Here is a 24,967-nt window from a genome sequence, read left to right as displayed (position 1 = left end):
CCACCAGCAGCTGCCTCTTCTGCTGTTGCAATGTAATTAGGTAATGTGGTTCCCTTTTCTCTACAATGCATGCACATTCTCACACACAGATGGTTTTTTAAAAGTCATGCTGCAGGACCGTTTATAGAAACCATTAAATGTAAGGTAAACACATATACCGCACTATGCATGGTAGTTGAGACTCTTTTCCTGAAAAGGTAAAGGAGAATCTTTAAAATTGTACTGTCCAAATATAGTAGTCACTAGCCACATGCGATTATTTACATCCAAATTAATTAAAATTAAATACAATTAAAACTTCAATTCTTCAGTGGCATGAACTGCATTCCAAGTGCTCAGTTAGCTTCAAGCATCTAGTGGCTACTGTACTGGACAATTCTGTCATCACAGAGAGTTCTATTGGGCAGCACTGCTTTGAAATAAAGAAGGTAGATGATTATAGGCACCTATGTATAAAAAAAAAAAATTTTTTTTTTTTTTTAATGTATGTTCAGAGGAGCCCTGGTCATGCATTGGTTAAGCCCTGGGCTGCTTACCGAAAGATTGGCTAGTGAACCCACTGGCTGTTCCTTGGCAGAAAGATGGGGCAGTCTACTTCTGTAAAGATTACAGCCTGGGAAACCCCATGGGGCAGTTGTACTCTGTCATATATGGTAACTGTGAGTCGGAATTGAATTGACAGCAACAAGTTTGGTTTGGTTTATGTGTGTTCAGAGGAACCCTGGTGGCACAATCGTTAAGCGCTCAGTTGCTCACTGAAAGTCAGCACTTCGAACCCACCAGTCACTCCATGGGAGAAAAGGCCTGGCAATCTGCTCCTGTAAAGATTGGAAAACTCTGTGGGGCAGTTTTACCCTGTCCTATAGGGTGCTATGAGTTGGAATCGACTCAATGGTACACAACAACAACAATATATGTGTTCAGAAGGTCCCTGGGTGGTGCAAACGGTTTGTACTTGACTACCAACCTAAAGTTGGAGGTTGGAACTCACCCAGTGGCACTGCGTAAGAAAGACCTGGAAATTACAACCAAGAAAACCCTATGGCACAGTTCTCCTCTGTAACACAGGGGTTACCATGAGTCTGAATCGACTCCACGGCAATGGGTTTTTATATATGTTCAGAGCTTGGTCTGTGGGAATATACAAGGGCAGGGAAAGAGAGATAGCTCTGGCAGCTACTGAACCTGGACTGTATGATGCATTGAAGGAAGGTCAATTAGCAAATCCTTTTCTTCTATTCCCAAGGCTAATTTTTTAAGTATGGCCCTGAGTAGGCCACTAGCCTAAGAAAGTAGACTTAGTAAGCTAAATTTTGATTGTAAGCTACAGACAAGACCTATTTGCAAAATACAGAAATGTTTTCATGTGCTGAGAATCAGGGAAGTTCTTACTATTGCCACTGGCTAAACATTGAACTCTTAAGTCCTAGGAGCCCTGCTGCCCAATGACGACATCCCTCACTTAGTCCTCAAACTATACTGGAGATGGGCATTAAACCAAAACCAAACCCATTGCCATCAAATCGATTCCGACTCATGGTGACCGTATACGACAGAGTAGAACTGCCCCATAGGGTTTCCAAGGCAGTAAATCTTTACGGAAGCAGACTGCCACAACTTTCTCCCACAAAACAGCTGGTGGGTTTGAACTGCCAACCTTTTTGTTTAGCAGCCGAGCACTTTAACCACTGCACCGCCAGGGATCCTTAAGGTGGGTGTTATTACCCCATTTTATGGATGAAGAAACTGAGGTTTAGAGCCATTCTGCAGCTTGCCCTGGACCACGTCAGTTGTAGTTGGAGAAGTCAAGAAGGCTCTGCTTCTTCTGATCCCAGAACCCAGATTTTAATGATGAAGGCATCCTGAAGAACCAAGAGCAACAGTGAAATGGAAGTATTTGCTGCATGTTCTTTCCTCCCCGTGAACAGGAAATTATTCATGCCATATACTCACATATGAATTTTAATATCTCCAACTCATTTGTAGTGTGGGATGTAAAACCTGCAGTTGATGTGATATGGTGAAAATGCAATAAAACTTACAAAGGAAATGTATTAGATTCTAGCATGTCAGTGTTATCTATACTTGTCAACATGATGAAGTTAAGGAGAGGTGCATAAACTCACCAAGGATTATTATTACCCCCCCCAAAATTTATATATATATATATATATATATATACACACTGTGCCAAAGAAATCTATCGTTCCACCCATGGCTAGTATTAAGTGTTGCAAAACTCATTTCCATAGTTTCACTCCAGTAGCTGTGAATCAGATGTCTGCCAGAGAAGAGATGGCGTAGTCTCCCAGGCTAGGATAAAACCTTAGCAGCTTTTCTTTTTTGTCTGCCCCACCCTGATTAGTAGCAGTTCTCAGATATATGGAAACGTATTAACCCTTCCCCCCACAAAGCTGATGACATTTCAGGAAAACCAGTCTGTCCATTAGGATGAGGCATTAGTCATGTGAGCTAAAGTTGCAACATAGACATAATGAGTTCTATATGCTTAGAAACTTCAAACTTAGACATTTTCACAGGTCTTATGGGCACTGCACTCTTGCCCCTGGCAGGAGACATTAAAAGGATCTGTGGTGTACGTTTCAGCCAGCATTGCGTTTTCAAAAACGTGCTGTATTTAGCTTCTCCTTCTCTGTCCTCCCCGTGCCACCACCTCTTCCCTTACAAATGGTGTTTTCTCAGTCCACATCTCATATTTTGAGGCATTTTATATTCAGAAGAAATTGCAGAATAAGTATTTAGTGAGTATGATGATGCAAACAAGCTGAGATGCTGAACATTGTATCTGAAAATGGCTTCCAGCCATAACAGGAACTCCTTGGTGGGGCAGAGGGGCTTCAGTGCTTCTCTGGCTGTGCTGCTTCTGGAAAATCTCAGCTTTGAGGAGACATTGCGGCCTACTTATACCAGCTGCCATCAAGTTGATTCCAACCATGGTGACCCCATGTGTGTCAGAGTAGAACTGTTCCATAAGGCTTTCAATGGCTGGTTTTTTGGAAGTGGATCACCTGACCTTTCTTCTAAGGTGCATCTGTGTGGACTCAAACTTGCAAACTTTTGGTTAACAGCTTAGCATTAACTGTTTGCACCACTCAGGGACTCTACTGTCTACTTACGTAATTGCAATTACTCCCATAATGACAGCCAATTTATTTCCACTGGCAAAAGAATTATGCCTGGGATCTCATGAGACTACATGTGCTGTGTACTCAGCATATAAGCAAGCCTTCATCTTTGGAATAATGGTGCATGGAGTAAGGAAATAGAAGGAAAAGAGGAGGCCAGGAAAGAAGAGTGGGGGGAGGGAGAGGTGGACGGTAAGGCAGGTGATACCACTCCAAGCCTCGCCTTCCCCATACCCCAAGTTTGAAATTTATAGACTGAAATGAAGAGCCACTTATTTCCTATCTTACGGGAGCTGATCATTAAAAATGTACTTTCTGGAAAATGTGAAGGCCGTCTAGAGCCAGAGTGGCTCTCACATCATAAAGTGGTCATTCTTCTCTCTCCCGTGCCCCGGGGCTTTCCTCTGTTCATTCAAACCTACTTGATACCACTGACCACAAATTTTATTTGAAATCAATTTTTTCTTTCATGACTCTTTTCTATTAAAAAAAAAAGAAGAAGAAGAAGAAATCTCTTCCTAGGTCTGTAAATAAAATCACCTTGTCATTATGTCAGCTTTGTTGATCTCTTTCCCTCTGCCTCTCTGCTGTTATTTTTGGATTTCACACAGCTCAATTATTGAAACCTCTAACACCCCTAAGGGTGAATTGAGTAAAGTGTTGCACTGCCTTAAATGTCATTCCATGGGTATTATGAAATCCCTGTCACAGCCTTGCACGTTAGTAACCCCTTATTTTTCTTTGGCAGGTACGGGTTCATAAAAGGGCATGTGGTGATCCCCCGGATCACCCCTGTCTCCATCTGTGCCGCCAACAACACAGGGGTGTACATCCTCACATCCAACACCTCCCAGTACGACACGTATTGCTTCAACTCTTCAGGTTGGTTCCAAATGGATTGCCCTTATTTTGTGGGTGGCTTTTTGCAACCCTTTGGCAGCGTTACTGACAATGGTTTGATCTTAGAGCTTGAGTAACTTTCATTATATAACAAATATTCACTGAAAATCTCTCCAGCAGAGACAAGATCCCTGCCTCCATCGTGCTTCTGGGCAAGTCTGGGAAGTCAAACAATAAATATCTTGTATAAAGTCAGAGAGTGATACTAGGGACAGGAAGGATGGGGAAGGAGGGAGGGTCATTATTGAGGTAGCATCAAGTTTTTATTTATGGAGATGGGAAATCTGGCAAAGAATATTAGTGATGGTTGCACAACATGATTAACGTCATTGGTTTTATTGAATTGTACATGCGAAAAATGTTGAAAGGGCAAATGTTGTGTTATCCATACTTTTACAACAATATAAAAAGGCAAATGCAAAAAAAAAAAAACCAAAGTTTGGTTGGCACAAAAATCAGAAATAAAGCAGAGTAAGAAGCTAAAGAGTGCTGGGAATGCTGTTTTGGAGAAGGTGATCAAGGAAAGCACCATTGAAGAGAGCCTTCAGGAGAGCCCTGACTGAAGTAAGGGAGTGAGCCCATGGGCAGAGTGGACAGCTAGTGCAAAGTCAGTCAAGTGGGAGCATCTTGACTTGTTTCCACAACAGCAGGTAGGCCAGGGTGGCTAAAGCATGGTGACCAGGGGGGAGAATGCCAAGTAATGAGGTCAGAGAGGTAAGCAAGGGCCAGATCACATAGGGCCTTTTAGACCATTGTAAAGAGTTTGTACTCAGTTCTCAGTGTGGTAGGAAGTCACTTCAGGGCTTTGAATACGGGAGTGACATGAATCGAATGATAGCATTGAATGAAAGCCAGATGGCTTAGCTGAGAGGTATTTAGTGTATTTGGAGGTGGGAGAGAAGGCTGGGAGAATATACAGTAAGCTCTTGACTTTCTTGAGTGTTCCTTATCCAACTATTGCAGAGCCCAGAAACTAGAGAATAAGAAAACCAAGTTAAAGGCAGCTGGCCAGGCTCCCTTCTGTCTATGGAACTTGCTTTCAATCACTAGCCTAGAAGCACATGCTTACAATTCAAATTTGGGTCCCAGCAAAATTAAAGAACTCTCTGCATCATGGCTCTTCAGCATCTTTTAAGAAGGGTCAAAACCATAAACGTCAGATTTTTGGATGTCAACAGTCAAGCATCTTACTTCTCACACTGGGCCTTCTATTCTCACTGAAGATTCAAGATTGTGTGAAGGAGAGGATGAAGCCACAAGATAAACTTGGTACACCTTCTTGGAAGATCAATCTTCTTTGAAGATGGGAGGGGAATGTTAAGTTAGCTGGAAAATGACTTAAGACATTATTTGTACAAGACAAACAGATGTTATATATGGTAGTTAATATAAAATTTACATGGAAATTGTGAGATGACATCAGTGGCTTTAGGCTACACCACCCACCCATTGTTGGGTGAGCAATGGAGATCAGAGTGGGAATTCAGAGAAGGAAATCTAGAGTTTAGGAGAAAGGGAAAGTATCAAGGCTAATTAGTTGAAGTGTGTGAAGCCCGTAAATTATGACAAATATATACAGAGGTCACCAAACCTGTGGAGGAGACGTGCAAAAGAAGGAGGAGGCAACTGTAGAATGTTTACTTCTCTCTGTTAGGTGAGCAAAGAACACAAATGGAGTTTGACCAAAAGGAGAGAATCCAACTGAGGTTGAATAGTATATGGCTCAGACCCAGTTCCTCATTCTAATCACATTATCATGAGAAAAATCACATGCAAGTACAGTGAAGAGGACATAGACACAGAGGAATACAGGTCTAGTTAGCTCCACCTTGGCGTAAAAGATCAGGGGAAGATTTTGGGAAGACTGTGTGTTGGACACCCTGGTGGTGTAGTGGTTAAGTGCTTTGGCTACTAACCAAAGGGTCAGCAGTTCGAATCTGCCAGACGCTCCTTGGAAACTCTATGGGGCAGTTCTACTCTGTCCTACAGGGTCGCTATGAGTCGGAATCGACTCGACGGCACTGGGTTTGGTTTTTTGTTTTGGTGCTTTAGATAAAGGGATCAGTCATGTGGGAAGGGGCTAGTGTGAGACTGTAGACCCCCAAGAATCTCTGGGCGCTGCTTGTTGCTTCTCCCATTGAATCTTGTCAAATGAGTATATGTGATTAAATTATGTAGCTGTGTATTTACACTGTCTCACCTGTTTTGCAAGTTAGCATTACTTGCCAGAAAGAACCTTAGCTCAATAATGTAGAAGCTCACACTGTTTTATTGCCTGAAATTGAAGCCATCTAGGCAGGCTGCTACTGAGATGTTCCTCCCTCTGTTCTTATCTTTGGCCAAGAGGTTGGATTTGTCCATGGAGCAGAGAGTCAACAGTATTTATTAGCTTTCTCCTAGTTTTGGAAAGAGAAAAACTAGCTCAGTGGAAAACTGGGAGTTGCTAGGGGTGTGTCTCATTCCACCCAGAGGTGCCTTGGAAGACAGGCCTGGAGACCTATTTGCAAAAAATCAGCCATCGAAAACCCTGTGGAGCACAGTTCTACTCTGACACACGTGGGGTCATCATGAGCTGGAATCAACTTGGCAAATTTTTTTTTTTTTTTTATCGTATACCAAAATGACTGAACTAAGGTAGTGGAGTTACGAGTAATGTTTTTCTTTTTCTCTGTTTTTCACGTATTTAGTCAATGTGGTTAGGCTTATTTTATAAATTCTTTAAATTTTAAAAAGAGTATTCTTTGATCAACCATATGTTCTCAGCACCATGGTATGCAGAGGTGGGTAAGGAAAGAACCAGGGGCCATATTTCTTGTCTTAAAGGTGTTAGCAATCTTGTTGAAGCAATAAGACAAAAAACACATGAAGGGAGGGGAGAAGAGTATATGTCTGAGGATTATAAATTCTAAATATCTTGACTTAGAGGCAGATGACAGACATGGTAAGTGAATTGAAGACCTTGATAACCTTTTGCTCCATGAAAACAATCTCATTGGAAAGACCTTGAACCTGAAAACTTCAAGCAGGTGGCCAGGTCCCAGTGGTGTGATCCTCCATAAACTAGCCACAGGTAGTAAAGCAGCTTGGTCTTGGCACATAGCTTGTGTAGGCTTAAAATTTCAGCAGTATTTTTGTGAAACATGGCATTTGATTTACAAATGGCAATAAGTCAGATCCTTGAAAAGGCTTCGCAATTTATATTGCTTTACCTCTCAGCCTTACGGTCCAGCATGAGCCCGGTGACTTCCGTGTTAACAACCCAGAGGACTGAGTTGAATTGGTTTATTTTTTAAGTTTGCTTTCAGTGAAACAACTCATTCTCTCTCTCTTTTAATTTTATTATTGTAAAAATACAAAGGACACAACATTTGCCCTTTCAACATTTTACGCATGTACAGTTCAGTATAACCAATTACAACAAACACGTTGTGCAACCATCACCTCATCCTCTTTTGAAGGTAAAATTTAGGGAGAGTTCTACATTCCTGCCTTTGTTGATTCCCTCAGTTATTCAACAACTATTTATTTGTATCAAGCATTGAGGAAGGTGCCTTTGTATATGCACCGGATGATTGGCCAGACTGAATAATTAATGTTTCTGTTGGCTATTTTGGTGGGATGGAGTCAAGGGTTCTGAGAATGCAGCCCACCAGACCTCAGAGTCTTTCTAACAATTCCTTAGGTTCAGGAAAGCCTTACCAGCCCTAATTCTCCGAGCAGGACAGTGCTCATTAAATGGAGTAAAAGCCTGTCTAATGAGGCCCTGTTATCTGACACAGGAGTGTGAGTGTATTAATTGCACATTTGGGTCACCATCCATCTTAGTGTGCTTGCCAGATTTGATGTTCTTTAGAAAGGTGAAGGTGAACTGGAGCATGAAGGGGTCCTTTTGAACAAATGCTCTAAACATTTAGAAAACTGTCTTAGTTTTTGAAACTGTGCCCTGTTCTATTAAAACTTAATTTCTGGAGATTCCCAATAGACTGTTACTTGCAGTTATGTTTGAATTTGGGGGAGGTTTTTCGAATGAATAAATTAACTGCCATATCTGTAACTTCCTTTAATTGTTTCTTATGGTATTGCCATTCTTTATCTAAACCCCCTTGAACCTGTTTGTATATGCAGCACACTTTGGAATTTAACATCTTAGTTATGCTTACTGGAAGAACGGAGTCTTAGCCAATTAATTATATTAGTACTATTTTCCCCCTTTTCATTCTTTCAGCAAGTATTTGTCGAGTACTTTTCTGTCCCCATCACACATAAATGTGTTGGACAAGACAGATAAGGTCACCCATCTTGATGGTGTTTACATCTTGTTATGCTGGGGTGGGGGGTGTAGTAGAGAGTAGGAGTTGGGAGATGTGCCATTAATAGCCAACAGGTAAAATGAATGAGAAAATTTTAGATATCTTATGTGGGAAATACAGAGACGAAATGACAGCAGGGTGATATGTGATGGTGATGGGTGTGGGGGAAGTGATGAGGGTCTAAATTGGATTAGATGGTGAGGAATGACCTTACCAAGGAGGTGACCCTTCTCTGAAGAGTCACCCTTCTGAGAAATCTTTTAGATCAACTTTTGCAAGAATGGCTTTTTCTAAAGCCTGCTTGTCTCCATTTGAATATGTAGAGCTGCCAGTTAGTTTCACTATGAGGCCAAACAGATAGGCAGGTAGAAGACATCCCCTTTATCTGTGGAAAAGGATGCTCCCAGGGACTAGGAACCAAATGAAACCTGTTTTGCTCTATTTTTTTTGCCCAGTGTTGTGAGTAGCCAACAATTTATGGTGGGATGCTTGAAACACTTGTGACAACAGCCTTCTTTGTGATAGCAATCTGCCTACCTACACCCATCCATTCATCCGTCCACCCATCCATCCTTTTTGTTCTTCTTTTTTGACAAGAAGCAACTCTGGGAGAAATCAACTTATCAACTAAATTGCCATTTTAAATTTAAACACACACACACGAGTTTGGTGTAAAAGAAACAACACAAAAATGGGTACCACCTTCATATAACAGCAAAGTCAGCTTAAAGCTCTCTGAGTTTTTAGAGCATAACACAAAGTTTAGTGACTGCATGGAGCATTTTGGCATGAATGGAATTGTTGGTTAAGATACTCCGAAGTTTTCTTTGAGGATCCCAAGGGATGGCATGCAGAATGGAACTTTCAGAGCCTATTTTCAGAGGGCTTCAAACAGCTGCACAGAGGACTACCAGTAATGTAGTCTCAGAAAATTTTCTGGGTACCTGGACAAAAGGTTGCCAGCCTCAGGGTTGAGAAGCAGTCAGTACAGAGTAGACACTTAAAATACATTAGTTAAATAAATAAATTAATTCATTAATGAAAAAACTAAAATTGATTTGTTTTTTTTAAATATTTCTATCAAGTAAATTCTTTGTTGATTATTTTATTTTAATCTTCAGATTGTCATGGAGTTCATTTTGATAAACATTTGATTGGGTATGTCTGCAATGTTTTTCCATGGTTTCTGGGATTACAAATAATTTTTTCGTTATAGTTCATACATTTCTTAATTTTTTCATTTTTACAGTGTTCCTACATTAATTTTATAATAATAAACTTTTAAAACCATTTCCAATGTAAGGTTCATTAGAGAAGGATCATGTTTATCTTATTCACCATTGTACCCCAATCTTCCACAGTACCTGGTATATAATGTATATGGTTGTTAATGAATGCATTTGTTGAGGCAGGTAGGGAATCAAGGAAGTTTCTAGAAATTTATGAAGCTAAATAAAAATGGGAAATGCATCACAGAAGTCACAAAAGTTCTTAGCACATCACCAAGTTTCAGAAAAAGAAACTTATTTGGGACAAATTATAATAAAATTCTATCCTAATTAACTGATAGAAATGGGATGGATTCTGCTCATATTTTTTACAGTTCTTATGCCCCCCCCCCCTTTTTTTTCTACCCATAGCTCCAGCAGACACAGAAGATTGTACTTCAGTCACAGACCTGCCCAATACCTTTCTAGGAGACGTTACCTTAAGTAAGTACTTCGTCTAATCTTCATTGAGTTTTCCCATTCTTGGGAAAGGGACCAGGTGCATTTGCTATGTTTTACATTTTAATAGAATAGCAGTCTTTCTCTAAGGCTAGAGATTGTTAGTTGTGATTCAATATCTCTTCCCCTTTCTCTGCTATGGATTGAGACTGCTCTCTGGTTTACCCTAATACATTGTTCCTCAAATTTCGGTCATTTGAAAACCACTTTCACATTTTTTTTCATATCCATGTACACAGCACTATCATTTACTTGATATTTTCTTCTAGTTGACTCATTTTTTTCTACTTAAAATACATTTATTTTAAAAAAGAAATTGCAAGTGGAAAGCCGACATTAGCTATCACAAATAGGAAGTAACCTTAAAAATACAATTAAGAAAAATTAAGGAATGTTCTCAAATTCTAGTTGCTGAAGGCTCTGAGTCAAAGCCATGCTCTCTCTTACAGAGGGGGGATTAACAAGTGTTCGGGGTGAGAACACTCTGGCCCCAAGCAAAGATTTTCTGTTTGAGATAACTGAAGTATTGCAAGGTAATTATGAAGGGTGTAAGCTTCCTTGTATGTGTTTCCACGTTATTCATACCGTGCTCACTTAAAGCCATCTGGGCTACCTATGGAAGTATGTACCTGGTACTTTGAAAAGCAGAAAATCCCAACCAGAACTTTAAAACGTACACCTATCAACCCTGATCTCGCTGCCTTCGAATCCATTTCTCTGACAAGTGTCACAGTGTTGAGGAGGCCTGATTTCTGCCACTGAGCCAGATCTGTTCAGTGTGGTTACCCGTAACTGTGCTGGTAGTGGAAGGTGGAGGAGAATCTTCCTGGACCACACAAATTGATCCCCCCACTGTTAGAGAAGGTACTGTCCCTGGTCTGTGTCATGCAGTAGGAAGGGGAAGCCTCATGCCACAATGGCTACCATGGGGGATATGCTGTCTCATGCAGGCCTGATGGGAAATTCTCTTTACTTACCATCTGAGTGATCTCAGAGGAATGGGTTAGTCTTTTTGAGCTTCAGTTTTCTAACATGTTTGTGGAACAACATATGGAAATTGTTATGAAAACTGAGAGAAAATAGGTCTAAGGCATGCCTTCCCTGGAGTTGTTGTTGTTGTTAGGTGCCATGGAGTTGGCTCCCGCTCATGTATAGCAGACCTTCTGGATAACAGAACGAAGCATTGCCCAGTCCTCTGCCGTCCTTACAGTCATTCCTATGCTTGGCTCAGCCCATTGTTTCAGCCACGTTGTCAATCCATCTCATGGAAGGTTTTCCTCATTTTTGCTGACCCTCCACTCTACTATACATGATATCCTCTTCTAGTGGTTGATCTTTCCTGATAACATGTCCAAAGTAAGCAAGACAAAGTCTCACCCAGGGTAGATACTCAATAAGTGTCCCATTTCCTTGGTCCCCACAGATCTCATTAAAAGCTCAGACCCATATGAGTTTGGTCAATGATATTTCCTTATCCGGTCTTCATTTGCAGAGATTATCAAGGTGATTGAGACTTTGGAATTATTTATTTATTTATTTATTTGCATTTATGTTTGATTAATCATTCCATTTGGGAAAGCTAGATAGGTGGACAAAAGGAATCTTTGGTCCTACCAATGCAATATAAACCAAAACCAAACCCAGTGCCGTCGAGTTGAGCCTGACTCATAGCAACCCTATAGGACAGAGTAGAACTGCCCCATAGAGTTTCCAAGGAGCACTTGGCGGATTCGAACTGCTGACCCTTTGGTTAGCAGCTGTAGCACTTAACCACTATGCCGCCAATGCAATATAGCAGATGATAATTTCAGCTAAATGGACACTTGTAGAGTGAGTGGCCTAAGACTTGAAGGCAGCAAATCCTTTTAGGGAGGAGCAATGAACAAATTCATCTGTGCTTTTTCTCCTGCTTTCCACTTTAATCATTTGCTTGTTCAAACCAAAGCTTTTGATCTTCTTTATATACATTCATTTTCGAGATTGAGTTTCACAGAGGATGGCAGAGGCTCTGTCAGTATTTAGACATGCCAATTTCCTAGCCAGGCATAGGGGTTCGCTTAAATGGACGGAATTTGTCCCTTAGAAAGAAAACTCAATTCTTCATGGATTTGTAAATGTATCTTCCCTGTTGAGGCTAATATCCTTCTCAACTGCACCTTCAAATCCTTTCTGGAATGAGATGGAATTAATAGCAAAAAGTTTTATGTGTACTTAAGAAGGGAGAGTAGGGAGCCAGGCTAGAGAATTACCATTTATTGAATACTGGGCTGAATACTTTATGTACAGTGTATCATATAATGCTTAAAACAACCCCATTCAGAAAGTATTATTATCTGCATCTTATAAATGAGGGGACGAGCTGAGACAGTTATCTCGTCTAGAGCTGCACAGCTAGTAAATGGTGGAGCTGGGATTCCAACTTGGGTACTCTCAAATACATCCCCTTTTTCCCTTCCCAGACCAATGTCAGGAGGATACACTCCCTTAATGCATCAGTCACTTTATCCCCCCATGGGATACGTATCTAGGTGTTGTTTTTCTTAGTAGAAAAGAAAATAGAATTGAAGTCACTCTCTTATGTGATAAGGAGCCCTGGTGGCACCATGGGTAAGGCTATTGACTGGTAACTGGAAGGTCAGCGGTTCAAAACCACCCGCAGCTCTGTGAGAGAAAAGATGTGGCAGTCTGCTTCCGTAGAGATTTATAGCCTTGGAAACCCTATGGGGTCTCTATGAGTCGGAATCAACTCCAGGCAGCGGGGTTCTCTTATGTGATAATCCACAGTCTTCCCTGTACTCAGAAAATGTAAGCTGTGAAGTTCTGAAAGTTCCTTTTCTTTCTCTCAGCTATTGTTAATCGTGACGGCACTCGCTACACCAAAAGAGGAGAATACAGAACCAACCCTGAAGACATCAATCCCAGCAACCCTACTGACGATGACGTGAGCAGTGGATCATCCAGTGAGCGAACCACTTCAGGAGGTTACAGCATCTTCCATACCCATCTTCCAACTGCAGACCCGACTCAAGACAAAGCTGGTCCTTGGGTCACAGACAACACAGGGGACACACCAACTACCAGTAAGGAAAATGAACCACTGTGCTTTCTAATAGCCATTCCTCTGCAGACTGTCCCTGACCTTCCGGAGTGATATGTACTCATATATTGATTTTCTCCTGTCTCTAGATATAGATGACATCATTTGGGGAGGTAGGCTATTTGGTTATAGTGCTCCATATGCTACTGCCTACATTTTTTTTTTCTGTGTAAAATTCCATTTTTTCTTACCTTGGGACAAGAAGTGTCATATTGGAAGTTTATAGAAGAGTCTCCCTTTTCCTCTTATCCCTGGAGATATGGGGGCAACCTAGGTCTGCTATAGAGGCTATTTCCATTTTGTGTTTCCTTCATGTTCTTATCTACTCAGGGATAAGATTGTTTTCAGGAAGTTGGGATCACAGAATAGACATGTTATTCCATCTGCTACCCTTTTTGCTTAACTTTGTATTTTTTTGTTTTCAATCTAATTTATACTCATGCTATCAGTTGTATAACATTCAGTGGTACTCATGAGCCATGATTTACTAAACAATTCTCTTGTTTTTGGTTCAAGTAAGCATATTTGGAGGACTTATCAGGTCAAATTAAATCAGCTTAAGAGTTCTGTATTCCAACCTGTTGGGGTAAGCTCTTAATACTCCTTGGGTTTATGTGGGTTATTCATTCCTTGGAACTACAAGAGGGGAGCTATGTAAACACTGCATTAGACTGTGGGTTTTTCCCCTTGTGCTTCAGTTTCATTGGCAAGTGTTTACATTTCCCTCTTGTCTCCTTCTTCTCTTCCCTCTTTTCTTTTTCCTTGTGGCTTATTTTGAAACAAGTTTCCAGATTGGCCACGTTCCTTCTGTGGAGGATTATTCAAACTCAAACGGGCATCTGCTTCTTGAGCTTCTTTCCTAGTATGGTCTGAATTTTCTCTTTTCCTGGCTATGGCTCTTGAGGGGTGGAATTCTGGCCCTCCAAACCATGTGGCAGAAATTTACTGGTTTGTGAGTGTTTGCAATGGGGACCTTTTCTATCCCTTATATCATCCAGAAGCCAGGGAAACCTCAAGAGCTCTGAGTTAAGTTTCCTGGCTCAACATGTTTTAAATTTCTGTTAGCAGCTTGCTGAAGGCATGATACAAAGAGGCCTGGGGTTATACTCGTTCCTTGCTGATTCCCTAAAGCATTTAAAAAAATAGATCTTTTCACACTGCCCATGACTTCTAGAATTACTGGCTCTTCAGACATTGTACCACCTCAAAGTTGCAATTTTGTGGACAATCCATCTTAAGAGAAGCTCCTGTAAACCCATGATTCTGTGCCATAGGCTACTTGCTGCTTCTTGGGTTCCTGGCCTTTCTAAGGCAGCCACGTTGAACATGGTTATTATTAGAACATGCAGTTTTGGCAGATGTTGGGAAAAAATGACAATTAATGGTCTCGCCATGAAGCAGAACAGGTCTACTCTTAAAGTATCATTTCCTACCAAAGAAGACGATCTCAACAAAATACATCTTGTGGGGACTAAATGATTTTAACATTCAAACTGCTAAGAGGCTGTATAAAATAAAGTATTTCCATGTACTTTAGAAAAGGCAATTAATGCATCCCATCAACAGTCATAGCACATCTTTTAGGGACTGTGGCTTTCCTGCTGAAGTTATTTAGTCAACAAATATATTTCGAGGATCTACTATGTACCAGGCCTATCCTAGATGTTGAGGATCAGTGGAAGACACCATTCGAAAGTAATATTGAAGAGGAGTAAGGGTTAGTAAGATATTTATTCATTCAACAATGTCTATGCTAGACAGTAGTTACTGGAGATTCTAGTTACTGGACAATACCAATCAAAACCTACCCTCATGGAGCCTAGGTACTACTTCAGAAATAAAGGAAAGGGAGTGCTTTGAGACTTAACTAGAACCTAGTTCAGGATTTGGGTTGTACTTTCCTTCTTCTAGAACACTTAGCTAAGTTTCTGAAAGTAATTAAGGAAGAGAGAGACTAATTTGCCATCAGGGATGAGTCCATAGTTAACCTGATAGTCATTGAAGTGCTGCTGTAGGATTCAATAAGGTCAATGGCAGCTCCAAATAGATCAGTCCATGCCAACAACAGTGTCAAAGAAAGCAACCAGGTGGAAACTTAAAAGTACTATATGGCATACTATAAAAAATTAACACTGATAAGTTCCTGAATGGAACCCTGTGTTCTAAGCCCAAAGCCTTCAGGCTGTTGGGCTTTGAGTTGGGTTATAGTAAGAGGGAGTGACTGCAAAGCCTCACTAATGCATGCAGGAGGGCAGAGGTCAAGAGGAGGGCTGGCTGAGAACACAGAGATCCGCCTTTAGCTTGGCTGCCTCATTCTTTCCTTAAGGGTCCTTAGTGGGTGGCAACAGGGAAAGCCAATAAGAACAACCATCTGGGTAGGTTCTAACTTCCAGTGGGCTTTTTATTATAAGTGTTATTCTTGGAAAAGCTGCCTTGGAGGCAGTGATCAGCCTTTTCCTATTGGTGATCTGGAATTCTTTGGATTCAGAAACTTAAACTAACCCAGGAAGCTGGCTCTGCCTTGAAATGCTCTATTTTCTTGTCTTCTGGGTGTCAAAGGAATACTTTTTTTTTTTTCCCCTTGATCTGACAGGGTCTACTTGGGTGGGAAAATTGGAAATTCTGCTAGCTAAGGTAACTTTTTCCATTTTTCCTTCTCACACAACTCCTTTCAGAAAGATAGAAATATTGTCTGTTTCTATCTTGTGTTTATTTTCTGGTGATCTCTTTCTGGTATACTATAGGGTGAGAGTAACAGGATCTTTAATAAAGTTTCTGAAATCAGAAGGGGGTGTCTGTGGATTTTCCTTGGGGGTACTCAGGTTGATCTGGTGGCATCATTGGTGAAATTGGCTCCTATCTCTCTATTCTGAGCTAATGTGTTCTTTATAGCATAGAACATATTATGTAGGTTTTGATGTTTGGCATGTATAGAGTCAATCTGGGATTGAAAACCTGGAGTTCACGGAGCCTCAGGAATTTCAATGACAGGACATGAGGTATCCAAAAACCACCTGAAATTATATTAGCAAAATTCTGAGAGTGTGTATGTGTAGTATCACATTTTTTGAGGAGAGAGGCTATAACTTATATCAGGCCTTCAAATGGATGTATGACTCAAAATGAATTTTAAAGATCCCAGCTGGTTCAGATATTTATCCTGATGATTTTTGCCATTCTGCCTCTATAGGAAAACATTCTTGACTCAAGTCCAACTTGAGAGTCAGATGAGAGATTATAAATTGCAAAATTTTATTGATTATCCTTTCTATAATTTGATTAGAGAGTCTATAATTTCTCTGACTTAGCAGCTTTGTTTCTCTCCTGATAACACATTCTGAATTAGAATTTAAAGTGACAGAAAGTGGTAGATGGACACTCAAGAGAACTTTACCTGAATTCAACACTCTGGACACACACCCTTTGAAAAGTTCCTGCTCAGTTATAAAGCTTGAATTGAAGTTGATTGGCGTGGGTGGAGCTTTGACATGACAGTTGTCATTGCAAGCTATCTGGTTCAATGATGCACAGACCATAAAGACACAGGCAAACATCCCCAATGATACTCTAAGGATAAATGAAGGAAAGCAATTTTATGAAATGCTACATGGAGGACCTTCGGTTGATTGCTGGGTCATCAAATCAAGTAGATAGAAAATCTCTTCCATCACAGGTTGAAGTTTCTGGTTGATTTTGCTCTGAGCATGTATTCAAGAGGCTCACTTTGAAAAATTAGTAGCATCGAGTTGATAGCCACACAGAATTTGCATTTCTGGTGTTACCCTAAGATTCTGGAAGACTTTAGAAGGCTAGAAAGATAAAACCAGGTCTCAACTTTTCTTATCTTCATTCTGGAATAAATACTGATATTATATGTAGACAAAACTGAGAGTAAAGGTTTTGCAGAGGGATCTTACTAAATGATATTTTCATAATTGATCCAGTTACCGCAACTGTGCACTCAGACAACCATGCAGCAGCTCAGGAGGAAAACAGTTGGCTATGGTCCTGGTTTGGTAATTCACAGCCTAAGACTCAGGATGTCACAACAGCAGCAACAACAGGTAAATTGTTACAACTTTTGCTTATCAGTTGACCTGAATGGCAGATCATTCAGTGTGAAGAAAGAGGGCGCCCATTATCATCCCGAAATTGCCTACTGATGTTCCTTCGCTATCCTTAGTGAGAACAGGGTCGGGTAACCATTTCGTTTACCAGAGAGGCCTGTGTGTCCAGGGATATAAATGGATGCTCCTAACTATACTGCTTGTTTTCCTTTTGGCAACATGAGTATAGAATCAGAATGATTTCTCCTTCAGAGGCTTTGATTATGAGATTCATTCAAAACATGTCTTCTAGAAAGAAGTCTATTAGAAAATGCATACTCTTGCTTTCTGTTAATCTAATTATCAAAGTTAATAATAATAAAAGGGAACATTGATCTATGGATGAGAAGTGTAGGCCCTGAACACTGGTTTGGACACCTAAAACCTAAACTGTCAAGTATAGGAGATACTTCCTGCTCGAAGATAGCATCTAGACCTCTAACAAGTTCCCTGGATGTTTGACTATTAGCTCTAAATCCCTGCAAAACATTTTAACTTGGAAGATTTTGAGGGGGAAAAGATTTACAACCTATAATAATGGGAGTTTACAAGTATAAGTTCACTTATTGACTTTCGTTGATGGAGGATATGACCATATTTCAAAATAATTATGCATTCTTTCTGCAGAAGGAGAGCAATAACAGTGGTCCATTACATGTGCTTATCTTACAAGAGATTGAATAAAATAAATCCTTTGCTTCTACAAATAGTCCAGTAAGGAAAATAGTGCTGATATTATGGTTGCCATATTGTAATGATTAAGATAATGCTGGAGAGAGAGAGAGGTAGAGGGTGAGGAAAAGGGAGAGGAGACAAGAGGAAGAGTGATGTTGAAAAAAGATTGTGATGATGTATTTTTAAATGTTTACATTGTTCATCTTTATAGAACAAATGGTGCAGAGGAAAATGTCTTGCTGGTAGTGTTTCCTCTTTGCTCATTTTTGGGCTCTCCTGTTAAAAGAAATACATTTTGATAAAATAAACCGATACTGACTTTTGTGTTTTGGGATTTAATGATGGTTTCAGCCTCTTGTTTTCAGTTTTTGGTCTACTCTTACCTGATATCCTTCTGACGCACATCATGAATGCAAAAATGACAGTCTTTGGAAGTTTTCAAATTTCGATTTCATGGACAATTCTCTTTTGTTGTTATTAATGGGACCCTTGGATTGCTTCATCTCTGTCTTTCCTGATTGAATATCCTATTTTAAAAAATTGATCTCAAAATGCCCTGTTCTGCTTTGAAAAATATAGTGTTGATATAAAAAATGACCGTGGGTGAGGTTGGTAGGAAACTGAGACTCTAAACTGAGAAAAGTGGAGAGGCATCTTTTATAAATCTACTTTGTGTGTCATTCTTCATCCATGTTTGGGATTGCTGTGATTATGTGTCTGGAATTGCTGGCAGAAATATACCCTAAGTTATAGGAGAATGATATTGGTTGACCAAGAGAGATTGTGTAGAAGACCAAGAGGCTAGAATTCTAAAGACCTAGGTTTTAGAATCATGGAATCTCAGATTTGGAGAGGATTTTCAACGGTCTGGTTCAATCAAACCTTCTGATTTATTTAATACAACTTTACTTTCATGTGATTTTCCAGTCTCTGCTTGGTGGTAGAAACATAGTACTTTATGAAGAAACCCATCATTGGGTAGTTCATATTAATACTTTTTAAATCCAGTGCATATCTCCCTGAAATTCTTCCCCATGGGTCCTAGGTTGGCCTCTTGGGAACACAGACAAAAAAAAAAATTAATCCTTCTTTTATATTACAGCCTTTTAAAAATCCTGTCTTAGTATTCTAGTGTTGCTATAACAAAAATATCACAAGTGGATGGCTTCAACAAAGAGAAATTTATTCTCCCACAGTCGAGTCCAAATTCAAGGTTTCAGCTCCAGAAGAAGGTTTTCTCTGTCAGCTCTGGAGAAAGGTCTGTGTCATCAATCTTCCCTTGGTCTAGGAGCTTCTCCTCACAGGAAGCTCAGCTCAAAAGGACACACTGTGCTCCCAGCACTGCTTTCTTGATGGTATGAGGTCTCCACGTCTCTCTGCTCACTTTTCTCTTTTATATCTCAAAAGAGATTGGCTTAAGACACTATCTAATCTTGTAGATCTCATCAATATAACTGCCACTAATCCATCTCTGGTTGTGTAGCGGTTAAAACTATATCTGCTAATCAAAAGGTCGGCAGTTCAAATCTACCAGCATTCCTTGGAAACCCTATGGGGCAGTTCTACTCTGTCCTTTGGGGTTGCTGTGAGTTGCAAACATCTTGACAACAATGGGTTTGGTTTTTGTTTTTTGGTACTCCATCTCATTACATCATAGTGATAGGATTTACAATACATAGGGAAATCACATCAGATGACAAAATGGTAGACAGTCATACAATACTGGGACTTATGACCTAGCCAAGTTGACAGATATTTTGGGGGGACACAATTAAATCCATGACAAACCCAAAGACAGCTCTCATTCTCTTCTTCAGACCTTTCTGCTGCTAATTAGCCTTCTGACTTCAGACAAGTCGGGAGGTCTGTCCAACACAAATTTGCGTATTTAAATGAGGAGTATGATCCAGATGATATTTCAGGTCCTTCCATCTCTGACATTCTATGAATTCCAGATTTGGCCACTGGAAGAAAAATGGTGCTTCTTTGCTCTTTCTCTTTCTTTCCACTATCTATATCAAGTATAGATAATTTTCTTGATTAGTAAAAGTGTAAGAGAATATACACTGTTCTTCCTTAAAAAAAAAAAAAAAACTTAGGAACTGATAATTAACCTTTCATCAATCAATTCAATCATGGTTACAACAGCTTTGACCAGCACTAGTGGTACAAATCCTGAAATAACAACCAATAGGGAAGAAGTGAAGGACTGGTTTTCATGGTGGTTTCAGCCATTACATTCCAAGAATCATCTCCACACCACAACAGAAGTGGCTTGTAAGGAGTTATGAATATCTCACTTCATATGGTTTCTTGATAGTCTTCAATAAATCTCATTGACCTCTGGGGATATTACCAAAGTCTAAAGTCCATTCTGGTCTCACAAGTCTACATGATGATTTTAGAAGGACAGGAGCTCTGAGATGTTTGGCTTTATAATATTAATAAGCAGACTTCTTCTTTCTATTCTATAGAGTTAATATAACTTAGGGGGAGGCTAATAGGGAAACTGTGAAAAGAAGCAGATCTTTCTTGATGACAGAACAAAATTTTAGCTCTGAAAGATAGTTCATATATCTTCTAAAGTAAGCTAAGTCATAAAAAGTTCTGGACTTTTCATAAGAAAATAAATAACAAAGCTAGCTGTAACAAAATACAGAATATCTCCATAAATGGAACTATTATTGGAGTAGACACTAATAGGATTAAAAGCCAAAGATAGCCTGCATACCGCTCAAAATGTAGGAAACCCCTTTTCCATAAAGAGACTTCTTATTCAGTAATCACTGAGAAGAGGTGAAGGATTTCCATCTCCTTTTCTATGACTGCATTCAAAACGAAAACATGGGAATTTCTCAAAATGTCAACTACAGCTCACCATAGTCAATCATTTTGGTTGACTAATAAATGGCAGGAATGATTTCCCTATTAATTGACTAGCATTTTTGCTCTATGCTAATGTACCATTGGAAACTCCAATGTAGTTTTCATTTATAGTCAGAGCTACAATGATTTCATACTAGAGAGATTTGGTAAATGAATTAGCATATTGTACACACAACTCTGAGATTTAAAAAATGACTGACGTAGGTTTACAGTCCAAGGTTTTTCTGAAGGTGACTTGCCAGGTAGGTATAGGTGAAACCTTTGCATTCAATTCTTGTCATCCTAGCTACAATGACGTATGTTTAATGAGTTAATAATAAATACAAATGAAACCGTGGGGGAATTTTCATTGGCTTTTTCATCTTTGGTGGGGTTAAGACCATATTTATTCTTTTAACTTCTTTAAAGAGAATATTCAGTTGTAAAGATCTTTTTAAATTCATATATTAGCTCCAGAGAACAGGACACAAGAGTTTGGAGTCTTCAAGCCAGTTGTCTTTCTTCTTATAACTTTGGGCATTTCATTATACCTTCTGTACTTGATTTTCTTTTGTCAAATGGATTGTTTGGCATCCAACTCAGCCACTAACGCAAGTCACCACAACAGGTACGGATTCAAATACCATGTCAGCAGGCTGGGACCCAAATGAAGAAAATGAAGATGAAAGAGACAAACCCCCCAGTTATTCTGGATCAGGCATTGATGATGATGAGGATTTTATCTCCAGCACCAGTAAGGAAAATCAATTATGGTCAGACCATTTATGCAAGGCTTACTGATTAATCTGATTGATAGCAAATAGGTATCTATCTTGGGGAATAGTTAATGTGAAAAATGAATATGGTCCTATACTTTGATGAGGTTATGGAGGAAGAAATAGAATGATTTGGATGGAAGCCGAAATATATTTGGAGGAAAAAGGGAAAAAAATATCTTTAATGCCTCTTATTCTTCCTATTTCTTTACCTCTGTGATCCGCCGTTACAAATTGTCTTTTTAACTACTGTAGTAAACTTTGAATTATCAAGCTTTGTCAGAGAATGACATATTAAAACATTACAACAAATATTCATTGTGTGCCTACTATGCTAGGTGCTGGGAACGCAGAGATGAAAAATGTCAGAGTCCTTGCCCTAATTGAGCTCACAGTCTATTGAAGCAATAGATTTGGAGAATGTGATTAAGAGAGTGTTAATTAAAAGGTGTAAGGCAAAAAAAAAAAAAAAAAAAAAACCTGCTGCCATCAAGTGGATTCTGACTCATAGTGACCCTATAGGACCGAGTAGAACTGCCCCATAGGGCTTTCAAGGAGCAGCTGGTGGATTCGAACTGCTGACCTTTTGTTAGCATCCTGGCTTTTAACCACTGCACCACCAGGGCTCCAATTAAAAGGTATAGAGGACCCTAAATTGAAGGCATAGGAGACCCTGGAAAGGTTTACAATACAGAAACAGAACTCAAGAATTGTCTGAGTTAATCAAAACTGATTCAGGTTAAAGGAGCCCGGATTTTAACAGATGAGTTGGACACCAATGTAACATTGAAGGGGAGGGCAAATAAACCTGAGTTTTAACAAAACAGTGCCAATTATTAAAAGCAAATGGTGACACCACTACATAATAGTATCAGAACTGTGAAAATTATCATAATTTTTTTTGAGGATAAAGGGGTAGAAATTGAGCTGGAAAATGTCCTTTAAAAGAATTAAAACATGCGAAGCTCATTCTATTATTCTGCCAGAAGGCTGACTGTCATATAAAAAACCAAGCCAAACCCAGTGCCGTTGAGTTGATTCTGACTCATAGCGACCCTATAGGACAGAGTAGAACTGCCCTGTAGAGTTTCCAAGGAGCGCCTGGTGGATTCGAACTGCTGACCCTTTGGTTAGCAGCCATAGCACTTAACCACTACATGACCAGGGTTTCCTGAGTGTCCTATACACACCTATAATGAATGACTTGAGACTTTGCAACAGAGATGAGAATCCTGAACTTAACTCCATCATGGCTCTGCTTTCCCTTAGAGCAGGTGAGCTTTTGAATGCTACCTGAGCTTCCTCTGGTCATGGACCAGAGTGGTATTATCCCAGTGAAACCAGAGAGTTTTTGGAGCACCCATAAATGGACAACTACCAAGGTCAGGGAAGATTCCAAAAAATACAGTTTAGGCCTGGAAGGAATTGGAGTGTATGGTGCTGATACGGCAAATACTCGAGATGAACTAGTTGTTCTATATCTAAACCTTTACGTGGTGTATTTCTTAGACTGGACTCTCCACAGAGCTTAGCCTGTGGGAAAAGGAAACTCTTTTTAGCAACTTAGGAAAGAAAAGCAAATGCCCAAACACACTGGATACTTACTGTTACACTGCCTCCTGGGTTCAGATGTGTCCCCACCTTCCAGATGAGGCCATCAGTTAAGATATAGTCTTGATAGCTAAGAAACTAAACTCCCATGGATGGCAACCCAAATAGATACACTTGAAAATAAATTGCATGGTCCAACTCCAGGGGAAAACTTTGACATTTTTAATCTCTGTGGCATATTTTCCAATTCTGACTTACTTTTCCACTTGGCACCTATGCACTTGATTCAGCAGGCTGCATTCTCTCTTCTGGAGGGGTCTGATGACTGCCACTTTCTCATGCTTATTGAAAATATGGTTCATGATTCTAAGCAGGATTTTCTTAACTTGGGAAATAGAATTGATAGTATTACTGTTTGGAAAAAGAGTTTTGTATTATTTGGGTACCAAAATAAAGTTTAAAAGAGTTGGGGTGGATTTGTCAATTATCTCTTCACGAAAGACACTGATTCTTTATTTTTCCGTGACCTTTCTCTCTGGTGCATCTCCTATTCCAGTTGTAATGTTTTGGGTAACAGTATCAGGGCACTGGTGGATGTATGGCTTTTTTTTTCTTTTTTGGTGTGCTGCTATGGTGGTGGTTGGTTATCTGTGCTCATTTTCCACTGAATGTGTCTTGTTTTCTTTCATTGGCTATGAATGTCTTTCTCATGATATGTTTTGTATTTGATGAGAATACCATGGGTGTTTGATAAATATTCATAAACGCATACCTTAATCATATGGCTGCTCTAGGTAGATGTTCTTAGAATCATCTGTAGGAAAACTCTGGCTGCTCTGGGTGTTTTTCTCACAACAAAATTACTAACAAAATAAAGTGAACATCGTGGTGTAACTTGCAGGCATCTGCCTCTTCAGTATGAGGAAGTATGAGGATCTACACATAGCACACTTGCCAGTGATGCAAATTCCTTGGGTTTTCAAGGATGGAGGGCCACCACAGACTGCATGGATGGGCAAAACTCTGATGTCTTTGGTTTTCCTTGGTGGAGGGCTGGTGTTTGCAAAGGTGTTCTTCCTTATGCTACAGCTTCTTTGGCTGATTTCTCTGGAAGATCTCATGTTCTGAACGCAGAAGTATTCTATGACAGAATGCAAAGGACATGGAGATGCTTAACATTGTGGCTGAATCAGCTGAAGACACTCTCTTCTTTCCCTCCATTTCCATTCAACCATCTATACAACCTGATATAGATGATTCGTTCTATAGAGTAAAGAAGGGGAAAATATGGAAAACAAGAGGTGAAGAATCAAGAAATAACATTTTTCTAATTGCTTCAATCACCATTATCACAGTTTCAGCCACAGAACGAGTTTTTCGCCACCCAGGACAGAACGAGGATTGGAAGCAGTGGAGTCCAACCGTTTCACATTCAGGATTACAACTTGAGATAGCTACAGCGATGACTGGTAATGGGTTATGCATACTTAATTAAAGATTTTTTTTTTTCCTCAAAGCCTATGATGCCGCAAAGGTCGGTCTTCAGGACATAATGGGAATTTAGTTAATATCTCATCACAAATTCCTAGTGAGCTTTCATGTAGATACTCAGTTCCACTTAGGAGACATTTATCAGTCATATGGTCTAGGCACAAGGTATTTTATGCTGCTTCATTATAAAAATGGATACATTAAAATGATTTAAGGTTCTGCCCTTGACAAAGTGGTTATAGTGGAATTACAAGTAATCATTGTACAGTACCATGTCCATTGGTTTTTTTCTTGGGACACATCAGTGAAGTCACTAAAAATTA

The 24,967-nt window shown here is 39.7% G+C and overlaps 1 protein-coding gene across 23 annotated transcripts in view; it reads left to right on the top strand.

Moving 5' to 3' along the window:
- The window catches only part of CD44 (CD44 molecule (IN blood group)), a 97,763-nt gene that overhangs the window by 39,829 nt on the left and 32,967 nt on the right, over positions 1-24,967 (top strand). For 9 of the 23 annotated variants that reach the window (XM_064288272.1, XM_064288274.1, XM_064288273.1 and 6 more), the window contains exons 3-8: positions 3,895-4,028; positions 9,997-10,068; positions 12,930-13,163; positions 17,125-17,244; positions 21,455-21,580; positions 24,509-24,622. In XM_064288272.1, coding sequence (XP_064144342.1) covers positions 3,895-4,028; positions 9,997-10,068; positions 12,930-13,163; positions 17,125-17,244; positions 21,455-21,580; positions 24,509-24,622 — 800 coding nt within the window. The remainder of the gene's footprint in view (positions 1-3,894; positions 4,029-9,996; positions 10,069-12,929; positions 13,164-17,124; positions 17,245-21,454; positions 21,581-24,508; positions 24,623-24,967) is intronic. The other 14 variants (XM_064288282.1, XM_064288285.1, XM_064288287.1 and 11 more) reach the window with 6 other exon arrangements.

This window comes from Loxodonta africana, chromosome 7, assembly GCF_030014295.1.
Source record: "Loxodonta africana isolate mLoxAfr1 chromosome 7, mLoxAfr1.hap2, whole genome shotgun sequence".
Lineage (NCBI taxonomy): Eukaryota > Metazoa > Chordata > Mammalia > Proboscidea > Elephantidae > Loxodonta > Loxodonta africana.
The sequence above is the reverse complement of the archived record's forward strand: the minus strand, read 5'-3'. Positions and strand labels throughout refer to the sequence as shown.